The 19151-nt window shown below is 40.0% G+C and overlaps 1 protein-coding gene across 3 annotated transcripts in view; it reads left to right on the top strand.

Moving 5' to 3' along the window:
• ccser2a (coiled-coil serine-rich protein 2a) overlaps positions 1-19151 on the top strand; it is a 568362-nt gene that overhangs the window by 451424 nt on the left and 97787 nt on the right. For all 3 annotated transcript variants that reach the window (XM_078530898.1, XM_078530897.1, XM_078530899.1), the window contains exon 8: positions 4248-4334. In XM_078530898.1, the coding sequence (XP_078387024.1) occupies positions 4248-4334 (87 nt within the window). The remainder of the gene's footprint in view (positions 1-4247; positions 4335-19151) is intronic.

Genomic DNA, 19151 nt, shown 5'->3' with positions numbered 1-19151 from the left:
TCAAAAGTTGAAATTGATCAATTATTTTTCATTTTTTAATTGTAAAAGTTTCTTTCCAGCCTTTGTCTTGACCCCTGAGAGTTTGTTAAACATGGCCACATCTTGCAGCTTGCTGTTTTATCATCACAGTGCAGTTCCATCGCTTTTGGGGGTAAAAAAAACACACTGAGTGGTCCATAGCATGGAACAGTAGTTCTTAAAATACAAGTGACATCAGGCCTCCAAGAAGAAATTAAACATGAATGGGAAGCCATTTCTGAAAATTCTAGCATGATGCCACCACCAAACATATTTTCCCCTCACCCACCCCAGTCAGAATTCTGTAAGGACCCTCCATTACACCCTGGTCCACTCCTCCATCACCCCCAACTCCTCATTTCCCTTCCCATGGCACCTTCCCATACAGTTGCAAAAGATGCAACACCTGCCCCTTCACCATCTCCCTCCTCACCATCCAAGGCCCCAAACATTCCTTTCAGGTAAAGCAGCGCTTCACTTGCACCTCCTTCAATTTGGGCTACTGCATTCGCTGCTCCTAATACAGTCTCCTCTACATTGTGGAACACCTTCACTCAATCTGCAAGCATGATCCAGACCTTCCTGTCGCTTGCCATTTCAACACACCATCCTGCTCTCATGCCCACATGTCCGTCCTTGACCTGCTGCAACGTTCTAGTGAAGCCGAACACAAACTGGAGGAACAGCACCTCATCTTCTGATTTGGCACTTTACAGCCTTCCGGACTTATCATTGAGTTCAACAACTTCAGACCTTGAACTCTTACCTCCCATCTTGACCCATTTTTTAATCCAACTTTTTTTTCTTTAATTTTAATTTTAGTTTTTTACTTCTTTATTTTTATTTATTTATTCATTTTTTAAATCCTCTTTCCCCAACCCCCCAAAAGGGCCATCTATGCTGTGCTTTCACAGAGTACTGACCCTTGTTCTGCTATGAACACATTATGCTTTTACCTTCATGCCACTATCAGCACTTTCTTTAGTCTTTACCACTACCGTTAACACTCCCTGTGTTTTGTGTCCATGACATCATTCCTGACCATCCATTTTGCTCCACCTGCTGCACCCGCTCTTGAACAGTGTAAAATCCATCACATTTCTACTTCTCTTTAGCTCTGCAGAAGAGTCATACGGACTCAAAACATTGACTCTGTTTCTCTCCCCACAGATGCTGCCAGACCTGCTGAGTTTTTCCAGCATTTTTTGTTTTTATTTCAGATTTCCAGCATCTGCAGTATTTTGCCTTCATGAATGGGAAACTATTTCTTTAGGGTGGCAGGCAGGGTTCCTGGCTTGCCAGGAAACAGCACTATTTCTGCTACCCAGCTCTAGAAGCTCCAAACTGTTCTATTTTTCTTGTAAAATTATTTGTTTGCAAGCAGCTGGCCTTAATTTAATATTACAACCCTGCATTGAATTGTTTATCTATACTGTCAATCACAAGGACCCCTTACTGCGTTTATTCTATTTTCACTATCATTAAGAGGTGTTGAAGAGATCAGCTTGAGACTGTAGAGTTTGATTGCACTGGTTGTACCTCTGGTCAGATTGGTCTGCAGTACATTTGTGATCCCTTTTGACATAATTACTTATGCCATTGGTTAATAATAACTTGCTAGGCAGTAACATCCTGTAAATTGTATTTAATTAGTCAGTTAAGATTCTGTATGTAACTCGACTGCAGGTCTGGCCACTAAACAGACTTGCCCACAACCCTGAGGCATTCTGAACAGTTGTAGAACTATCCATCAATTATACAGACTATTGGATATAGCAAGAGTTTGCCATCAGGTTTACTGGAGGTTGGGGGGGGCGGTGCAGGAGAAGGAGGGGTCCTTCTGCCCCTTTGGCTGTAGCTTGCAATACTCTGTGCCCATAGCACAAGCACAGATTTTATATATGTTCTTACAAGTGAAGAAATAGATACCGCTCTCTGATTATGGATCCGTGTGTGTGGGTGTGAAAGCACGCATGTGCACTTATGTACGTTTACTGAGGACTATACTGTTTAAACAATGACAACTTATTATATAGCACCTTTGATGTAATGAAACATCCCAAGGTGTTTGAGAAGACCATTATAAAACAAAATATGACATCGAGTCACATAAGCAGATATTGGGTCAGATGTCCGAAAGCTTGGTCAAAGTGGTATGTTCTAAGAAGGTGGCTTCAAAGAGAAAATTGAGGTAGGAAGGGAATTCCAGAGTTTGAGGCCTAGGCAACTGAAGGCACGGCTACCAGTGGTGGAGCAGGTATGAATTGGAATGCACAAGAGGCCAGAATTAGAGGAGGATCTCACAGCCTTGTGAGGTTGGAAGAGATTACAGAGATAGGGAGGGGCAAAGCCATGGAGGGATTTCAAAACAAGGATGAGAATTTTAAAATCGAGATGCTGCTTAACCGGGAGCCAATGTAAGTAGCAAGCACGGACTGATAGGGGAACAAGACTTTCAGCGAGTTAAGACACAGGCAGCAGAGTTTTGGCTGATTAAATTTATGGATGTTAGGATGTGGGAGAACAACTATACAGCGTGTTGGAATAGTGAAGTTCAGAGAAAATGGAGCGTAGAATACTTCCAAATATGTAAACATCAGGGAAACATATTAACAATTGACCTCCCATCTGTATCGAGTCAGACGATCCTTCTCTTGGCTGACCTGATGACGAAGGCATTCATATTTGGAATATTATCCATGTTGTGGAAGTAAATGGCAGTCATATTTTGCATGCAATATGAAACTAAACCTCTGAAGCATGCATTCTACACTGAAGTGTTTCATCACAGTAATGTAAATGCATAGGAATGGGATAAATTGTATGCAATTTTATGCAACTACAGAGAAGAAACCCACATCTAATGGTGCCAGTCTGTTCACTGGAGAAGCAAATAACACAGAATAAAGAATCAATCCTTTCCACAGTCAAAAATAGACTCAGTTAAAAATACAGTACTACAGGTGACATGGGTGTTGAAAATGTAAATTTCCTAGTCAGGAATTAGACCCTGGTGAGGGAAGATAACAACTAAAGTGATTGAATGTGGGAGAGGAGCAAGTAACTGAAATATAAATCATGTTTTGTGCAATTGGTGAATATGAATTGAATGAATTTATGAGCTTGGCAACACATTGAAATGCAATGGTTATTTTATTTCAGTCAGTTATTTCTTTTATATTAGTGCCTGTGTTTGGTTAACTTGGTTAGTTTATTTTCCCATTCAATTACATTTAATCTAGATCTCTCTCTCTCTCTTTGTTCTTTCTTCCCCCCCCCCCGACTTGCCGCCTTCCATTGACCTTATTTTCCCACAGTATTTCACACTATTCAGTTCCATGGGGTTTAACTGTATTACATCCAGAGAAATAGATTTAAGTCCAGCTTTTCTGTGACATATTTATTACATGCAGATAGCTCATTATTATGATGGATGGTGATTTAAATATAACAATTTTTTGGCCACCTGCTACAGAGTATTTACAGCACAGAAGCAGGCCATTCGGCTCTACTGGTCCATATTGGTGTTTATGTTCCACACAAGCCTTCTCCAACCTGACTTCATCTCACACTATCAGCATAATCTTCTATTCCTTTCTACATACCCAGCTTTCCCTAAAATGCTTGGATGCTATTCACATCAACCACTTCATGTTGTGGCAAGTTCCACTTTTAACCACCCTTTTGAGTAAAGAAATTTTCTTGAATTCCCTATTGGATTTATTAGTGACTACCTTACAGTTATGACCGTATTTCTGGATCCCAAATAGTGGAAACATCATCTCTAAATTTATCCCATTGAATTCCCTTATAATTTTATAAGTCTTTACCGGGTTACCCTTCAGTCTTTTTCCTACAGAAGGGACCTGCAGAATGTTGGGTATATTTATATTATAGGGGTCTGGCGATGAGCACAAGCCTCCATCCTGCATACTAAGGAGATGACAGCACCACTCAACCCAAGTCTGATTGGGTTGTTAAATTCAGGGTGTCACTAAAAACATTGGGAGTCAGTTCACAGCATTTTTGCTGATGTACCAACTGGGCCTTCTGTGTTCCATGGTAGAACCAGCACCCCAGCACTCAATTGGAAATCAAAGTATTACAATTATCCTTTCCTATTTAGGTATATTCGCTGTCATGCTGAACTTTTGTCAGTTACTTTAATCAATCGGCACTTTTGTTCACCACACATATCCTAATGGCCTGTTGTTTTTCTTCATCACCAGACTGACGAGCTACTTGGGGAGATCCAAGGGCTGCAAGAAGAACTGAAGAGAAAGGATCGGATGATTGAACAACTGCAACAACAGCTCGTGAGTCTGGCCTGCAACTGAAGGCAACACCAATGCCTAACCATTTGTTGCTGTTAGCAATTGTCAATTTCTGGTCAAGGAAGGAAGGTTGTGTCTGCTTGTCTACATTGGGGAAACCATGCCTACTCATCTCCTGTTGGTACAATGTCATCCAGTGTTGTGGGGGCAGCTCTTTGAAGTGTTCCTAGGGACTGGTCGATTGAGATGTGACTGGCGCAATTGGAATTTGATGTTTTTCTTTCCTGTGTGACCAACATCACCAAGTGTAATGTTGCCATGTCCAAGATTAATTTCCTTTCAAAAATGTTTGCCCCATGCCCACCATTGGTTTCTCATCATTTTGGAGGAGGGGGGTGTTGGGAGAGGAGGGGAGAAACCAGTCCAAGATGTTTTTAGATATTGTGTTTGCAGTAGAGGTGGAGGCTGAATAACAATGAAGCAGATGAATTCAACAGGAGAGAAAGCCTACTTTCAGAAAAAGTTGAAAAATACAATTATCTCAGTCACAAGAGAGTACCTGAGATCAATCTTAGCTCTTGTGCTGTTAGCAAGGAGGGATGTTCTGGAACGGCACCATTGGAAAAAATATCAGGAAACTTTCACCTCCAGAGGAGCTACTAAACCTGATCCCAGGAAACTCTGCTGTCAGCTCAAAACCAAATGATGGTCCTCTTTAAAAAGTCTAAAAGAATTCTTATAAATTTTCAAATTTTTTTTCTCCCCAATTGGGATTTGGGCTGAGTGAAAGTACATCTCCTGGGAAAGTACATCGCCTTCTGTGGGAAATGGCAAGTGACTACAAGTTTACTGAACTGTCAAAAATTCCTGACAAATGCTGGAAATTTGAAATAGAATGAAAGCATAGATCACCTGCCCAGGTGCATCATGGCAACATAAAACAAGACAATCTGATCAGAACTTCATATAAGTGGTGTAACTGACTACTATATCAGTGGAAGAGGAAGGATAGTCAGATGTATTATATTTCTGAAATTGTTGTTTTTTCCTCGAGGAATGTCTCCTTGGTTTGGATAGAGACATGAAGATTTGATAAACCATTTATCAGTGCTACAAATCCACCCTCACCTTGAGTTGAGTTCTGTGAAGCCAGCCTGGACAAAATTTGAATGGAAAATAAGATATTCCTCAAGGAAAGAACAGAAATTTCAGAAATGTAGTATGAAAAGCTTCAATTATTGTTGAGCATGAAAGCGATCTTTTAAACAGACTGGGGAGAAGCAAAGGGTTCCAGCTTTCATCATTTAATCCAGAGTTTGATCAAGAAGTCAGATATAGGAAGTGCCTAAAAAAAAAGCTTGCAAATTTTAAACTAATCTCTTATTAAGGTCACTGGAGCTGAAATAGCTTAAAATATTAATCAAAATTACTGGAAAGATGACAACAATCATATATCACAAAGGTAGTAGCCCCTCAAGAATCAGGACTTAGAAATGCTTATTTCTAAAATATACCAATCACTAAAAGTTGAGTCACATGTAAACAAAGCCATATGAAAAAAAAGCAAACCAGCTTTATTTCTGGAGGGATAGAATTGAAAAGTAGGGAAGTTATGCTAAACCTGTGTCGAATCTCAGTTGAAAAATACTTTTATACTTGAGAATTTCTGGCTTGTGATAATCTGGGAGCCGGTATTTGAGGTTGCAATCCTACTGCAGCACCAAGTTCTGTCCCAGTGGTTAACTGAGGGTTGTTGACTATAATCCACGGAACCCCCCCACACCCCCACACCCACACCCTGCCTTTCCTATGTTTTTGATGTTGCGCCCTGTGATGTGACAGCTTGGGGAGTGTCATTCAATGACGAACAAATAGTCCAAGGATCCAAACTGCAACTTGAGAGTTGAATGTACCAACATTTGAACAACGAGGATACTGGAGGTCACTGTTACTATTTAAGTACATAATTGTGAGAACAAACAGCAATAACATAGGATAAGAATGAGATTCTCCCTGAGGCAGGTAAACTGCTTTATCACCTGTCCCACCTCCAGGGAAAACTAAATGATGAGGCTATTTAATTTTGATAAGGACAGAAGGGCACTGATTATTTTTAACCTAATCATTTGTGACTGTCAGAGAAAATGCTGTTTGTTAAAATCTGTAATGCAGTACTGTGTGTTAAAATGTTATCTGTTCTATCCCTGCTGGTTGAGCAGGAATGCAACCTATTTAGATCAAGATGGAAGGTGAATGGTAGGAGAAGCAAAGGGTCTGAGTTAGAATGCAGCTCAGCTGAAATTAAAATGGAACTTGTTTGTTGAGAGGAGCATCAAGTGTCAATTCTGGCACTTGAGTTGCAGTGCAGCCTATCTAAACTAGGAATAAAGCCATTCATCCTCTGGTATAGGACTGGGTGGTGCTGTGTCAAGAGGATTGATAATTCCTTGACCTGGATTGACACAAGGCACAGAGACTGAATGACAGTCTCCTTTCACTGGTGGGTGTCAGCAATGGAAAATCGAAGGAGTTTAGATATCACAGGGCTGTTACTAATAGATGAGCTTCATAGAACAAAGTTACTCTTGTATTTGGTATTAATTGGCACGTCAATGAAATTCCTAGCTGATATCAATCCATCTTTTTATTTAGGTTTTTATTGATCGGTTTGACATTAGATCCAATCCACTTAGAATTCACTGTTGTGATTAAACCATCATTGATTTAAAGGAAGAACACTTTGTCTCCTCAATGTTTAAAAAGGATCGAGCTCAGGCTTAATCTTGAGTCAGTAGTTATGAAGTGTGACTGTACTGAAGATTATAGTTGCCTCCTGCTGTTGGGAAAATGGATTGAGAAATGACCGAGATGCATTGATTTGGTGAAAACTACTTTAAGCTCTTGTCTTCACTGAGTGCTGTTCTGCAGTACTGAGCGCTGTTCTGCAGTACTGAGCGCTGTTCTGCAGTACTGAGCTCTGTTCTGCAGTACTGAGCGCTGTTCTGCAGTACTGAGCGCTGTTCTGCAGTACTGAGCGCTGTTCTGCAGTACTGAGCGCTGTTCTGCAGTACTGAGCGCTGTTCTGCAGTACTGAGCGCTGTTCTGCAGTACTGAGCGTATTTAACTTGGGGCTGTATTTTTGATTTGTCAATGATGAATTGTATCTTCTTACATCTTTTTAAATTTAAAGTTTAAAAGGTTATTGTGCTGACTTACCCAGCAGTTGACTTGCAAGCACATGTTTGCTAGCTTCCACCCCTCATCTGTCTATCAACAAGAATTTATATTAGTTTGAACTTTACATATAAAAATATAATTGTATATTTTTTCCATATACAAATTAGAAGCAATTTTTGTGTGCTAGCAGAAAGCATTTCTATTTCCAAGCCAGACAGGAAACTCATCCAGAAACTTACAGAAACATTTTAAAATTAATTTGAGGGTGGCATATGCTCAGAATTTATTTGTATCCTTTATATTTTGCTCCACATTTTCTTGGCCAGCTGAAGTACAATTCGGCACCCACTGGAAGGATGGAATGAGACCAATTTTCCTGCACCTGCAGGCTTTCTAAAGTCAGGTTGGAATAAATAATGCAGATTCCCTTGCTGCTGGGAACAAGTGCTGTCTGATTCAACCAGTATTTATTTCCATACTAAGTGAAACATTTCACTGTTGTACATTCAATTAAAAGATTGTATCAGCAAAATAATAATTGAAAAAGACTAATTTGGCCTCTTCTGTTAGTTATTTTAGTAAGAGTGGCTGAGTAACCATTGAAATTCATTTGAAAAATTGAGTAGGCTGTACAATGAAACTGATAAATAATTGCCTTTTAGGTATAATAAACCTTTCAGTCCCACCTCCTCAACACATTCCTCTCCTTACTCTCCAGAAATCTATCTGATTAACTTGTACCCATTTATGCCATCTGTTCCTAACATTCCTGCTAACTCTTCCACAATCCTATTACCCTGGGACTTGTAATGTTCTGTGATTTCCTTCTGTTACTGTACTCTACTCCTACCACCAGTCTGCCCCACCTGTGACAGAGACTGTAGGTCGCACAGTGGACTCTTCAGTCACCTGAGAACTCCTTTTTAGTGTGGAAGCAAGTCATCCTGACCTTGAGGGACAGCCTAAGAAGAGACATTGAAGCATTTTTGAATTTGGAACATTCATAACCTCATAACAATGACTAACTTCATGTCTTAGAATCTGCAGCCACTGCAAATCCCATTGTGTTTGCCAATTAACAGTGAGGAAATGCATTGGTGATTCATACAATGGATAATACTGTCTCTATTTTGATATGCTAAAGTTTACAACAACAGAACAACAGCAGCAACTTGTGTTTATATAATACCTTTAATGTAATAAAACATCCCAAAATACTTCTCAAAAATATTATCAAACATGACACTAAGTAATCACATGATGATCAAAAGCTACGTTAAACTGGTAAGTTTTAAGCAGCATCTTGGAAGAGAAAAGAGAGGTGAAGAGGTGTTTAGGGAGGGAATCCAGAGCTTAGGGCCCAGGCAGCTGAAGGCCCGGCTGCTGATGGTGAGTAATTAAAATCGGGGATGCTCAAGAAGGCAGAATCACATGAGCAACGAGATCTGGTTGCGATAGGGTTGGAGGAGGGTACATAGATAGGGTGCCAAGGAAGGATTTGAAAACAAGGATGATCATTTAAAAATCATTGCTTAATTGGGAATCAATGTAGATCAGTGAGCACAGTGGAGATGGGTGAGCAGGACAGGTATGGGTTAGGACTGTTATGACATAGCCAATGGTAAATGCTGAGTTGTTCAAATTCCCAAAGGGAAACTTGAAACAGCTGCCACAACTTGTTTTGCAGTTTGCATAAATTTTGAGATATGTGCCTTGAATTCAGTCGTAATAAGACCACCAAGTCTTATAGGTTTTTATAAAACTAAATTGAACATTTATTAATAAGAGAAATGATTTTAAATACATACATAGATCTACAAATTGCTACTATGATAACTTCTAAATCCCCAAGTCAATCTAACTCCCAGTAACACTTTCGTTAAGGCAACAGTAAGATACACAGATTTTAAAAGACCCGGGCAAAGAAACATGATACCCTGAACAAGTCTAATTCAAAATGAGTTTTCTTAGACAGCAGCTTGAGGCATAGACGCTGAAGGCATTTCACACTTGTAAGATCTTAAAATGCCTACCTTTACGCACAGCCTTCACCCCTTTATACATATTTTCCCCTTTGAATGGAAATACCCGTTGTTTCATTATGCATTTGGACTTTATCTTCCTGACAATTAAAACCTCTCATAGCGCTAGATTTTACCAGTAGTCTTTGGGGAAAATAAACACACTGTTTCAAAACTTCACCTGGCTAGGTGACACACTTCACTCCTCCTTTGAAAACAATCTAGTCTGGCTTATTTAAAAATGCAAATGTTCCCTTGACACCTATGTTTCTAAACTTCCCATGTTTACCTAATTAACATTTCAAACCTAACTTCTCTTCTTACATCAAAGCACCCAGACTAGTATGCTCTTATTCAATTAAGTCTCTCACACACAGACACATAGACATATCTCACTATTACTCTATTTTACAATAATATTATGAGAATTATTATATCTTCCTGACAAGGACACAGGCAGGAGAATTTTGAATGAGGGTAAAACTAGGAAGGTCGGCCAGGAGCACATTGGAATAGTCAAGTCTAGAGGTAACAAAGACATGGATGAGGGTTTCAGCAGATGCACTGAAGCAAGAGTGGAGGTGGGCAATCATGAGGAGATATAAATAGGCAGTTTTAGTGATGGCACAAATGTGTGATCAGGGTAAAATATAACAACAAGATTGCAAAGAGTCTGGTTCAGCCCAAGTTGCCAAAGAGAAGGATGTTTTAATACAATTTTCAAATGGATCAGTGTTTTAAAATATGCAATAGAATTATTCAGATGAGCAGGAGAGAGACACCTTTGACCTGGAATTTTTTTTGTTCTTTCATGGGATGCGAGTGTAGTTGACAAGACTGGCATTTGTTGTTCATCCCTAATTGCCCTTGAAAGTGTATTGCAGAGTTTCAAAGACAGGAAGAAGAATCAAAGTAACTGAATATTTATGCCAGATTTCTGTATTTCAACTAGTGTAGAGCTTTGCCTCATCAATGACAAATAAAGGCAGACCATCCAACCAGACCCATGTGGTTTCATATGCATGTCTGCCTCACATATCATGAGACAATTTTTAATTGGCCACTCTTGGCCCTGTGCTGTTGATTTATAATGTCAAAAATGTAAACTTCTGTAATATTTGGTTATTTAAAGTATCTGATCCTTTTGCATTGTATATCATCACCATAAGCTAAAGATACGTGCTCCCACTTTCAGTTCAGTACAGGTTTAAAAAAGGCACATTTTAGTAACCATTGCCCTGTAATTTCTTTGTAATTTTAAAAGAGTAAGGTTTATTGAACATGTGAGCTACACATTTATATCTAAAATATGATAACTTGATACCCTGTTCAATGATTAAGTTTCACTCTCTCTCTTTCTTTCTCTCACTGTCGATATTGTCAAGATCTGGCTGGCTCCAAAAACCATTTGAGTAGCAACAGCCATATTTTGAAATACCACACTGGAGAGAGTATACTGATGCACTGTTAGAATATCAAAACATTTAGTGACATCAAACACATGTTAGAATATCTATAAATACAAACTCATCCTCTACAAGAAACAGCAACACACCATTTCTAAATCTCTCAGTTTGAGAAGCATCGTGAGCGTTTTCAGTTAGACTGTGAACATTCAGACAACAATCACTTGGATATAAGCAAAAAGAAACAGCAAATGTGGAAAAATCTGAAACAAAAATGAAAAATACTGAACACAGCCAGCGGGTCGGTTAGCATTGTGAGGAGAGAAGAATTAATGGCTCAGCTATAGAAGGACCCTCACCAGAAACGTTAACTCCTCTCTCACCACAGATGCTTAACTGACCTGCTGAGTATTTCCAACATTTTCACTTTTTGAAAATGTTTATTTGCACTCTGGAGTCTGGAGTTGTTTCAGGCTGGTGCACAGATTATGTTGGTCGAATATGGGGAAAGGTGTTGGTAAATGAATCTTGTGTTTAAAAATAAAATTTAAAACATATCTCTGTGTTGCAGTGCAGACCATTGTAAATGAAATTGCACATTTTCAGCACGTTTGGAATGCAATGTAACTGCAAATGGTTATCAATATCAATATCATGAAAAACAATTTGACTTAAAGGTGAGCATCTCCAGGAGTAACACGTCAACATAAGCACCCATTCTCTGGATCCTTTGCTTTCAGATGATCTGCCATCCTTTACTGAATAAGATTTGCTCTTTGGTTGGGTCTTGTGACCGTTATCCTGTATCCATGTGATGCAGCAGCAAATAAATGACAAAGATCTGAAGTAAACAGAGCTTAACCTGGAACCATGACTGGACCAAGCTGACCTTTTCTCACATTGGAAAGCAATTCCCTTGTTCTATTGACAATAATAATTGTGAAATACTAGAGCTCAGTATTCCAAGCCAGATTGAATGGTATGTAAGCTCAAGGTGCTTTTATCTTCCGTGTATAATAAAATCCAGTTTCTGAAGGTACAATAGCAGCTTTTCAGCATCACATTCCCCCATTCACTTGCCCACACAAGCTGCTCTCAACAGGGTGTCCATTGCAAGTTCAGGGAGCATTTTGGGTCTCCTTTTCAATTCAGGTGTTATCGAACTTGCACATTACTAATGCCATTGATGTCCTGTCCACTGTACTAATTGCACGTTTCATGGGACAGAAGCAGAGCTAATGAATCCAGTTGCAATTCACAAGGCCCATTAAGAAACTGGTTCTCTGCTGAAGCCAAAACAACTAAGATCAGGTACTTTAAATTTCCAAGTGGAGCCTGCAGCGGAACGGTCCCTTTGCCATAGCTGTGCTCGAGTAACATAAATACAAATTAGATGTATAGAAGTTCGCAGCACAGAAGGCGATAATTTGACCCCGTGTGTCTGAAGGAGCTTTTTGTTGGAGGAGATATCTGCCCACTCCACCAACTTACCTATGTCCTTTTGAAGTTCTACACTGTACTCCTCACTGTTTACAACACTCCCGAGCTTTGTATCATCTGCAAACTTTGAAATTATCCCCTGCACACCAAGATCTAGATCATTAATATACATCAGGAAAAGCAAGGGTCCCAATACCAACCCCTGGGGAACTCCAATACAAACCTTCCTCTAGCCTGAAAAATATCCATTGACCATTACCCTCTGTTTCCTATTTTTCAGCCAATTTTGTATCCACGTTGCTACTGTCCCTCTTATTCCATGAGCAATAAATTTTCTCACAAGTCTGTTGTGTGGCACTGTATCAAATGCCTTTTGAAAGTCCATGTGCACCACATCAATAGCATTATCCTCATCGATCTTTTCTGTTAACTCTTCAAAAAAATACAGCAAGTTAGTTAAACATGACTTCCCCTTTAGAAATTCATGTTGGCTCTTACTTGCGAATGGCTGTCACTTACTTTGTTTAGCTGGAGCAGGCGCAATGTGTGTACATGTTCCTTCTGTCTGAAAAGAACAGGGCCCTGTGTAGTAATATATGTAGCTTCCAGTACACGCAAATGCGCCACACTGCAAGTCCGACTGATGATCTCAAATTGGTTGTCAGTGTAATTCTTAGCACACTGAGGATTATTTAGCAAATGGTGTCCAATCTTGGAATCACATCTAATGTTGGACACTGTTTTGAGTTTTGCAAACATGGGCTGGTTGAGTACAGAATGTACCTTGCCCATTGCAAACAGCAGAAGGGACCAATGCGTGAATCAGTATTCATTGAACTTATGAACTCGGCATCTCATGCAGTTGAGTTCATTTTAATAACACCATGTATGTCCAAGTAGATGGTGTTACCATTGGATCCCCTCTAGGCCCAGCACTTGTAAACATCTTTGTTGTGTTCCATAGAAACGTGTCTTTGATGGAATGACACTTAACCTCCTACCCCTTGCATACCTCCAACATGTTGATGGTACATCTGCTATATTTAAATCTGCAGCTGTCAGTAATAACTTCCATACATGCCTAGTGCAAGACGAAAAGCTTCTACAAAAAATGTCTCTTTCCAACAATTTTACATTTATTTTACACCAATTGATTTTGTCCAGGCAAAGGGGCATTTTCTGTTTTTAAACACTCAGTCAAAATGAGCACTTCCACATCTGGTTAGATAACACATACTTTGCCATATTAAACATCAAAAGCTTTTGTGCACACATTCAGATACTTTAGAAGTGCATTTCTTAATGCATCAATGTACCAATTTCTTTGAGTAAGTTGGCAATCTGTTGGAAGTTGGTGTGAATTGGAGGTGGTTCTATTGAGTGTGGAGGTTGTGGAAGGGGTGACACTGCTATTAGAGAATCTTTTACATTCACATCCCAGGATCTTGGGATGAACAAACTGATCACTCTTCCTAACTCTTGGATACTTAAACCTCTAGAATGAACATTTATGGTCACAGATTAGTTGGAACTGGGGTCATTTTTTTAGCTTGAAATTGGACTTGCCAAGCTGTACTACTGCTTCAGCCTCTACCAGTTTCTTTTTGGGATATAGTACTTCAAATTTCATGTTATTGATAGGTTAAAATCATCTGACCTGAAATTAGAGATCTTCCAGTTGAACCCTAGTACTTGATCAGCATCATTGATAAATGCTCTGAATGGATACTCACCTGATTGCAAATGAGGACCAACCTTCTAGACATAAGGAGATGACCTTTGTTTGTTATTGAGAGATAGAATTGCTCAATATCACATACCTATTTAACTGAAAAACTTGCCAAAGATCATCTTACTGATGTAAGAGCTATATTGGGACATGGTCCCAGAACTCACTTTGATGCCCAAATGAAGCTTATTCCATAATACAAACCTGCCCAATTCAGGTAAAGCAGTAAAGACAGCTCGACTCGGATTTCACCACCCCGGGCAAATACGTTTGAGTAACAAACAGCTGCATGGACAGGAACAGACAGTATTGCAATTGTGATTGAAGGCATTGTGCTGAGATTTTTACCCAATTTTGGACTCAATCACATTTTTCATTTTTTTTTACAATTCAGCTGTACTTCAAACCAACCTTTGAGCATGTGCAGAGTCCTGCACCTGAAGCCATTTAGGAAATTTGCACCTTTATCATTTGAACCAGTTGTGATAAGAATATGACAAAGTAATATATTGAATGTTATCATTTGGCTACCAAGATAACACGCATTACAGGAACTTTCAAAGATATTAAATATGAAAATCTGTCAATATTTAGAACTTTCCAGCTGCGGTCATTAGGTTAGAATTGCCTTTGGGAAAGATGTAATCTTCTTGAAACATGATTCTGCAGCAAGTATTTAACGCTAGTAATATGAAACAGAAAAAAAACCAAATCATGGTAAATTAAACTAGATAAGTTGAAGAGAATTGTAAAGGACCATTGTAAGCCTTGAATTAATAAAGCTGGAGAAAAAAATTCATTCAGCTCCAATATTCATGAATAATTTGATCTCTATAGCTAAGAGGGATTATTTTAAACTGTTGGAAGAAGAAAGAGCTATCATACTGATTGCACCTGTTTTAGATCTTGTTTTGTGCTCTATAAACCTAAGAGAGTCCATTAAGCCAAAAGCTAGAGTACCTCGACTCAGTTTTTCAAAAAAATGTTGAAGCAGCATCTCATTATCATCTATTATGTTGACAATTAGAATATGTAAGTAATCTAATTACAAACAGCTATCCAAGAGACATACCTCAAGGTGGCTAAGGGTCATTTGATAGAGATGTTTAAAAAATCATGAAGTGTAACCAGTGATTGAGAGGTCAGCCTTGCCTCAGTTGTAGCCCTCTGAGCCAGGTTATGGATTTAAATCCCACTCTATAATCTAGTCTGGCATTTCTGTGCAGTACTGAAGGGAGCGCTGTCAGGTGAGACATTAAATTGTAGGCCCAATCTGCCCTTTCCAGTGGATATAAAAGATATAACCACTCTATTCCAAAATAAAGCAAGGGAGTTCTCCTGGTATCCAGAAAGCATGCTGGGCCAACATTCATCCCTCAACCAACGCCTAAAATCAGCTGATCTGGTCATTTATTTCATTGGCCCAAAAACAGCAATCAGCTGCTAAGTTTCTATCTCATAACAGTGACAATAGTTCAAAAGTATGACATTCTGAGGCTGTGAAAGTTGAGAGATAAAAGCAACTTTGTCTTCCCTATTTGCAATTAAGGGGAATGGGTATACAATTAAATGTACAAGATTTAGGACAGAGAGCAGGAAAAACTTCAACCCACAGGGTTGGGAGGCCATAGATTGACCACTGGACCTGATAACTGAAGCAGACATCATGTTAACATTTATTTAAAGGAGTCTATGGCAATAGTTCAGGAACATAGAATTAGGATGCTCGTGTTGAGGATAAACTCCAACATGGCCTGTTACCGAGTTATAATTTCTGATGGGTTGCATCCTAGAATATTAAAGGAATTAGCTACAGAGATAGTGCACTGGGATTAATCGTCCAAGAATCCTTAGAGTCTGGAAAAGTCCCAGAGGATTGGAGAACGGCCAATGTAACACCCTGATTCAAAAAGGTAGGGAGTCAAAAAACAGGTAACTATAGGCCAGTTAGCTTAACATCTGTCATTGGGAAAATGTTGGAGTCTATTATAAAGGATGTAATAGCAGAGCATTTAGAAATACATGATCTAATCAAGCAGAGTCAGCATGGCTTCATGAAGGGGAAATCATGCCTAACAAATTATTAGAATTCTTTGAGTAGGTAACAAGCAGAATAGATAAAGGGTAACCAGTAGATGTAATATATTTGGATTTCCAAAAGACATTCGATAAGGTACCACACATAAGGCTACTTAATAAGATAAGAGCCCATGGTGTTGGGGATAGTATATTAGCATAGATAGAGGATTGGCTAACTAATAGAAGACAGAAGGTTGGGTAAGGGTGGCATTTTTAGGATGGCAACCTGTAACTAGTGGAGTGCCACAGGGATCAGTGCTGGGGCCTCAATTATTTACAACATATGTTAATGATTTAGATGAGGGAAATGAATGTACTATCGCCAAGTTTGCAGGTAACACAAAAATAGGTGGGAAGGCAAATGGTGGAGGCGTTAGTGGTGATCTTTCAGGAATCACTGGAGTCAGGGAGGGTCCCAGAGGACTGGAAAATCGCTAATGTAACCCCCCTGTTTAAGAAGGGAGTGAGGCAAAAGATGGGAAATTACAGGCCGATTAGCCTGACCTCAGTCGTTGGTAAGATTTTAGAGTCCGTTATTAAGGATGAGATTTCAGAATACTTGGAAGTGCATGGTAAAATAGGGCAAAGTCAGCCCTATTTGAGGTCATGCCTGACAAATCTGTTAGAATTCTTTGAGGAGGTAACGAGTAGGTTAGACAAAGGAGAGCCAACGGATGTTATCTACTTGGACTTCCAGAAGGCCTTTGACAAGGTGCTGCACAGGAGGCTGCTCAATAAGATAAGGGCCCATGGTGTTAGAGGCAAGGTACTAGCATGGATAGAAGATTGGCTGTCTGGCAGGAGGCAGGGAGTGGGGATAAGAGGGTCCTTCTCAGGATGGCAGCCGGTGACTAGTGGAGTTCCGCAGGGGTCAGTGTTGGGACCACAACTTTTCACTTTATACATTAATGATCTAGATGAAGGAACTGAGGGCATTCTGGCTAAGTTTGCAGATGATACAAAGTTAGGTGGAGGGACAGTTAGTATTGAGGAGGCGGGGAGGCTGCAGAAGGATTTGGACAGGTTAGGAGAATGGGCAAAGAAGTGACAGATGGAATACAACGTGGGGAAATGTGAGGTCATGCACTTTGGTAGGAGGAATAGAAGCATAGACTATTTTCTAAATGGGGAGAGAATTCAGAAATCTGGAGTGCAAAAGGACTTGGGAGTCCTAGTCCAGGATTCTCTTAAAGTTAACTTACAGGTTGAGTCGGTAGTTAGGAAGGCAAATGCAATGTTGGCATTTATTTCAAGAGGACTAGAATATAAAAGCAGGGATGTGCTGCTGAGGCTTTATAAGGCTCTGGTCAGACCACATTTAGAATATTGTGAGCAATTTTGGGCCCCGTACCTCAGAAAGGATGTTCTGGCTCTGGAGAGGGTCCAGAGGAGGTTCATGAGAACGATCCCAGGAATGAAAGGCTTAACATATGAGGAACGTTTGAGGACTCTGGGTCTATACTCGATGGAGTTTAGAAGGATGAGGGGGGTTTTGATTGAATTTAGAGAGTACTGAAAGGCCTGGATAGAGTAGACGTGGGAAAGATGTTTCCATTAGTAGTAGAGACTAGGACTCGAGGGCACAGCCTCAGAGTAAAGGGAAGACCTTTTAGAACAGAGATGAGGAGAAACTTCTTTAGCCAGAGAGTGGTGAATCTATGGAATTCATTGCCACAGAAGGCTGTGGAGGCCAGGTCATTGAGTGTATTTAAGACCGAGATAGATAGGTTCTTGATTGGTAAGGGGATCAAAGGTTACGGGGCGAAGGCGGGAGAATGGGGTTGAGAAACCTATCAGCTGTGATTGAATGGTGGAGCAGACTCGATGGGCCAAATGGCCTAATTTCTGCTTCTATGTCTTATGGTCTTATGGTGAGGATGACACAAGGAGTCTACAGGAAGAAATAGGCAGGCTAAGTGAGTGGGATAAAACTTGGCAGATGGAATATAATGTGGGAAAATGTGAGGTAATGCACTTTGGCAGGAAGAATACAGGAGCTAAATATTATTTAAATGGAGAAAGACTGCAGAAGGCTGAAGCACAGAGTGGGAGTCCTTGCATATGAATCCCAAAAAGCTAACGTCCAAATTCAACAGATAATGGGGAAAACAAATGGAATGTTAGCCTTTATTACAAAGGAAATTGAGTATAAAAATAGGGAAGTCTTGCTAAAACTATACAAGGCACTAGTCAGACCACACCTTGAACAATTTTGGTCCCCTTATCTAAGGAAAGATATATGGGCATTGGAGGCAGTCCACAGAAGCTGCACTAGGTTGAACAAAAACAAAAATACCTGGAAAAACTCAGCAGGTCTGACAGCATCTGCAGAGAAGGATACAGTTGACGTTTCGAGTTCGTATGACCCTTCATCAGAACTGATGAAGGGTCATATGAACTCGAAATGTCAACTGTATCCCTCTCTGCAGATGCTGTCAGACCTGCTGAGTTTTTCCAGGTATTTTTGTTTTTGTTCTAGATTTCCAGCATCCGCAGTATTTTGCTTTTATCTTAGTGCACTAGGTTGATCCCGGGTATGGACAGATTTTCTTATGAGAAGAGGTTGAGTAGGTTGGGCCTGTACTCATTGGAGTTTAGAAGGATGAGAGGCGACCTTATTGAAACACATAAGATTCTTAGGGGGCTTGACAGGGTTGATGCTGAGAGGTTGTTTCCCCTTGTGGGAGAGTAGCGGACCAGAGGGCATAATCTCAGAGTAAGAGGGCACCCATTTAAAACAGAGATGAGGAGGAATTTCTTCTCTTAGGACAGTGTATCTGTGGAATTCTTTACCGCAGAGGCCTTCAGAGGCTGGGTCGTTAAGTATATTCAAGGCTGAGATAGACAGATTTTTAATCAGTAAGGGAATCAAGGGTTATGGGGAAAAGGCAGGAATGTGGAGTTGAGGATTATCAGATCAGCCATGATCTCATTGAATGGCAGGGCAGGCTCAATGGGCCAAATGGCCTACATCTGCTCCTACATCTTATGGTTTTATTTGCTGCTG

This window comes from Cetorhinus maximus, chromosome 27 (genome assembly GCF_964194155.1).
Source record: "Cetorhinus maximus chromosome 27, sCetMax3.hap1.1, whole genome shotgun sequence".
NCBI classification, from domain to species: domain Eukaryota; kingdom Metazoa; phylum Chordata; class Chondrichthyes; order Lamniformes; family Cetorhinidae; genus Cetorhinus; species Cetorhinus maximus.
Note: the sequence above shows the minus strand (reverse complement) of the source record. Positions and strands in the feature narration are given on the sequence as shown.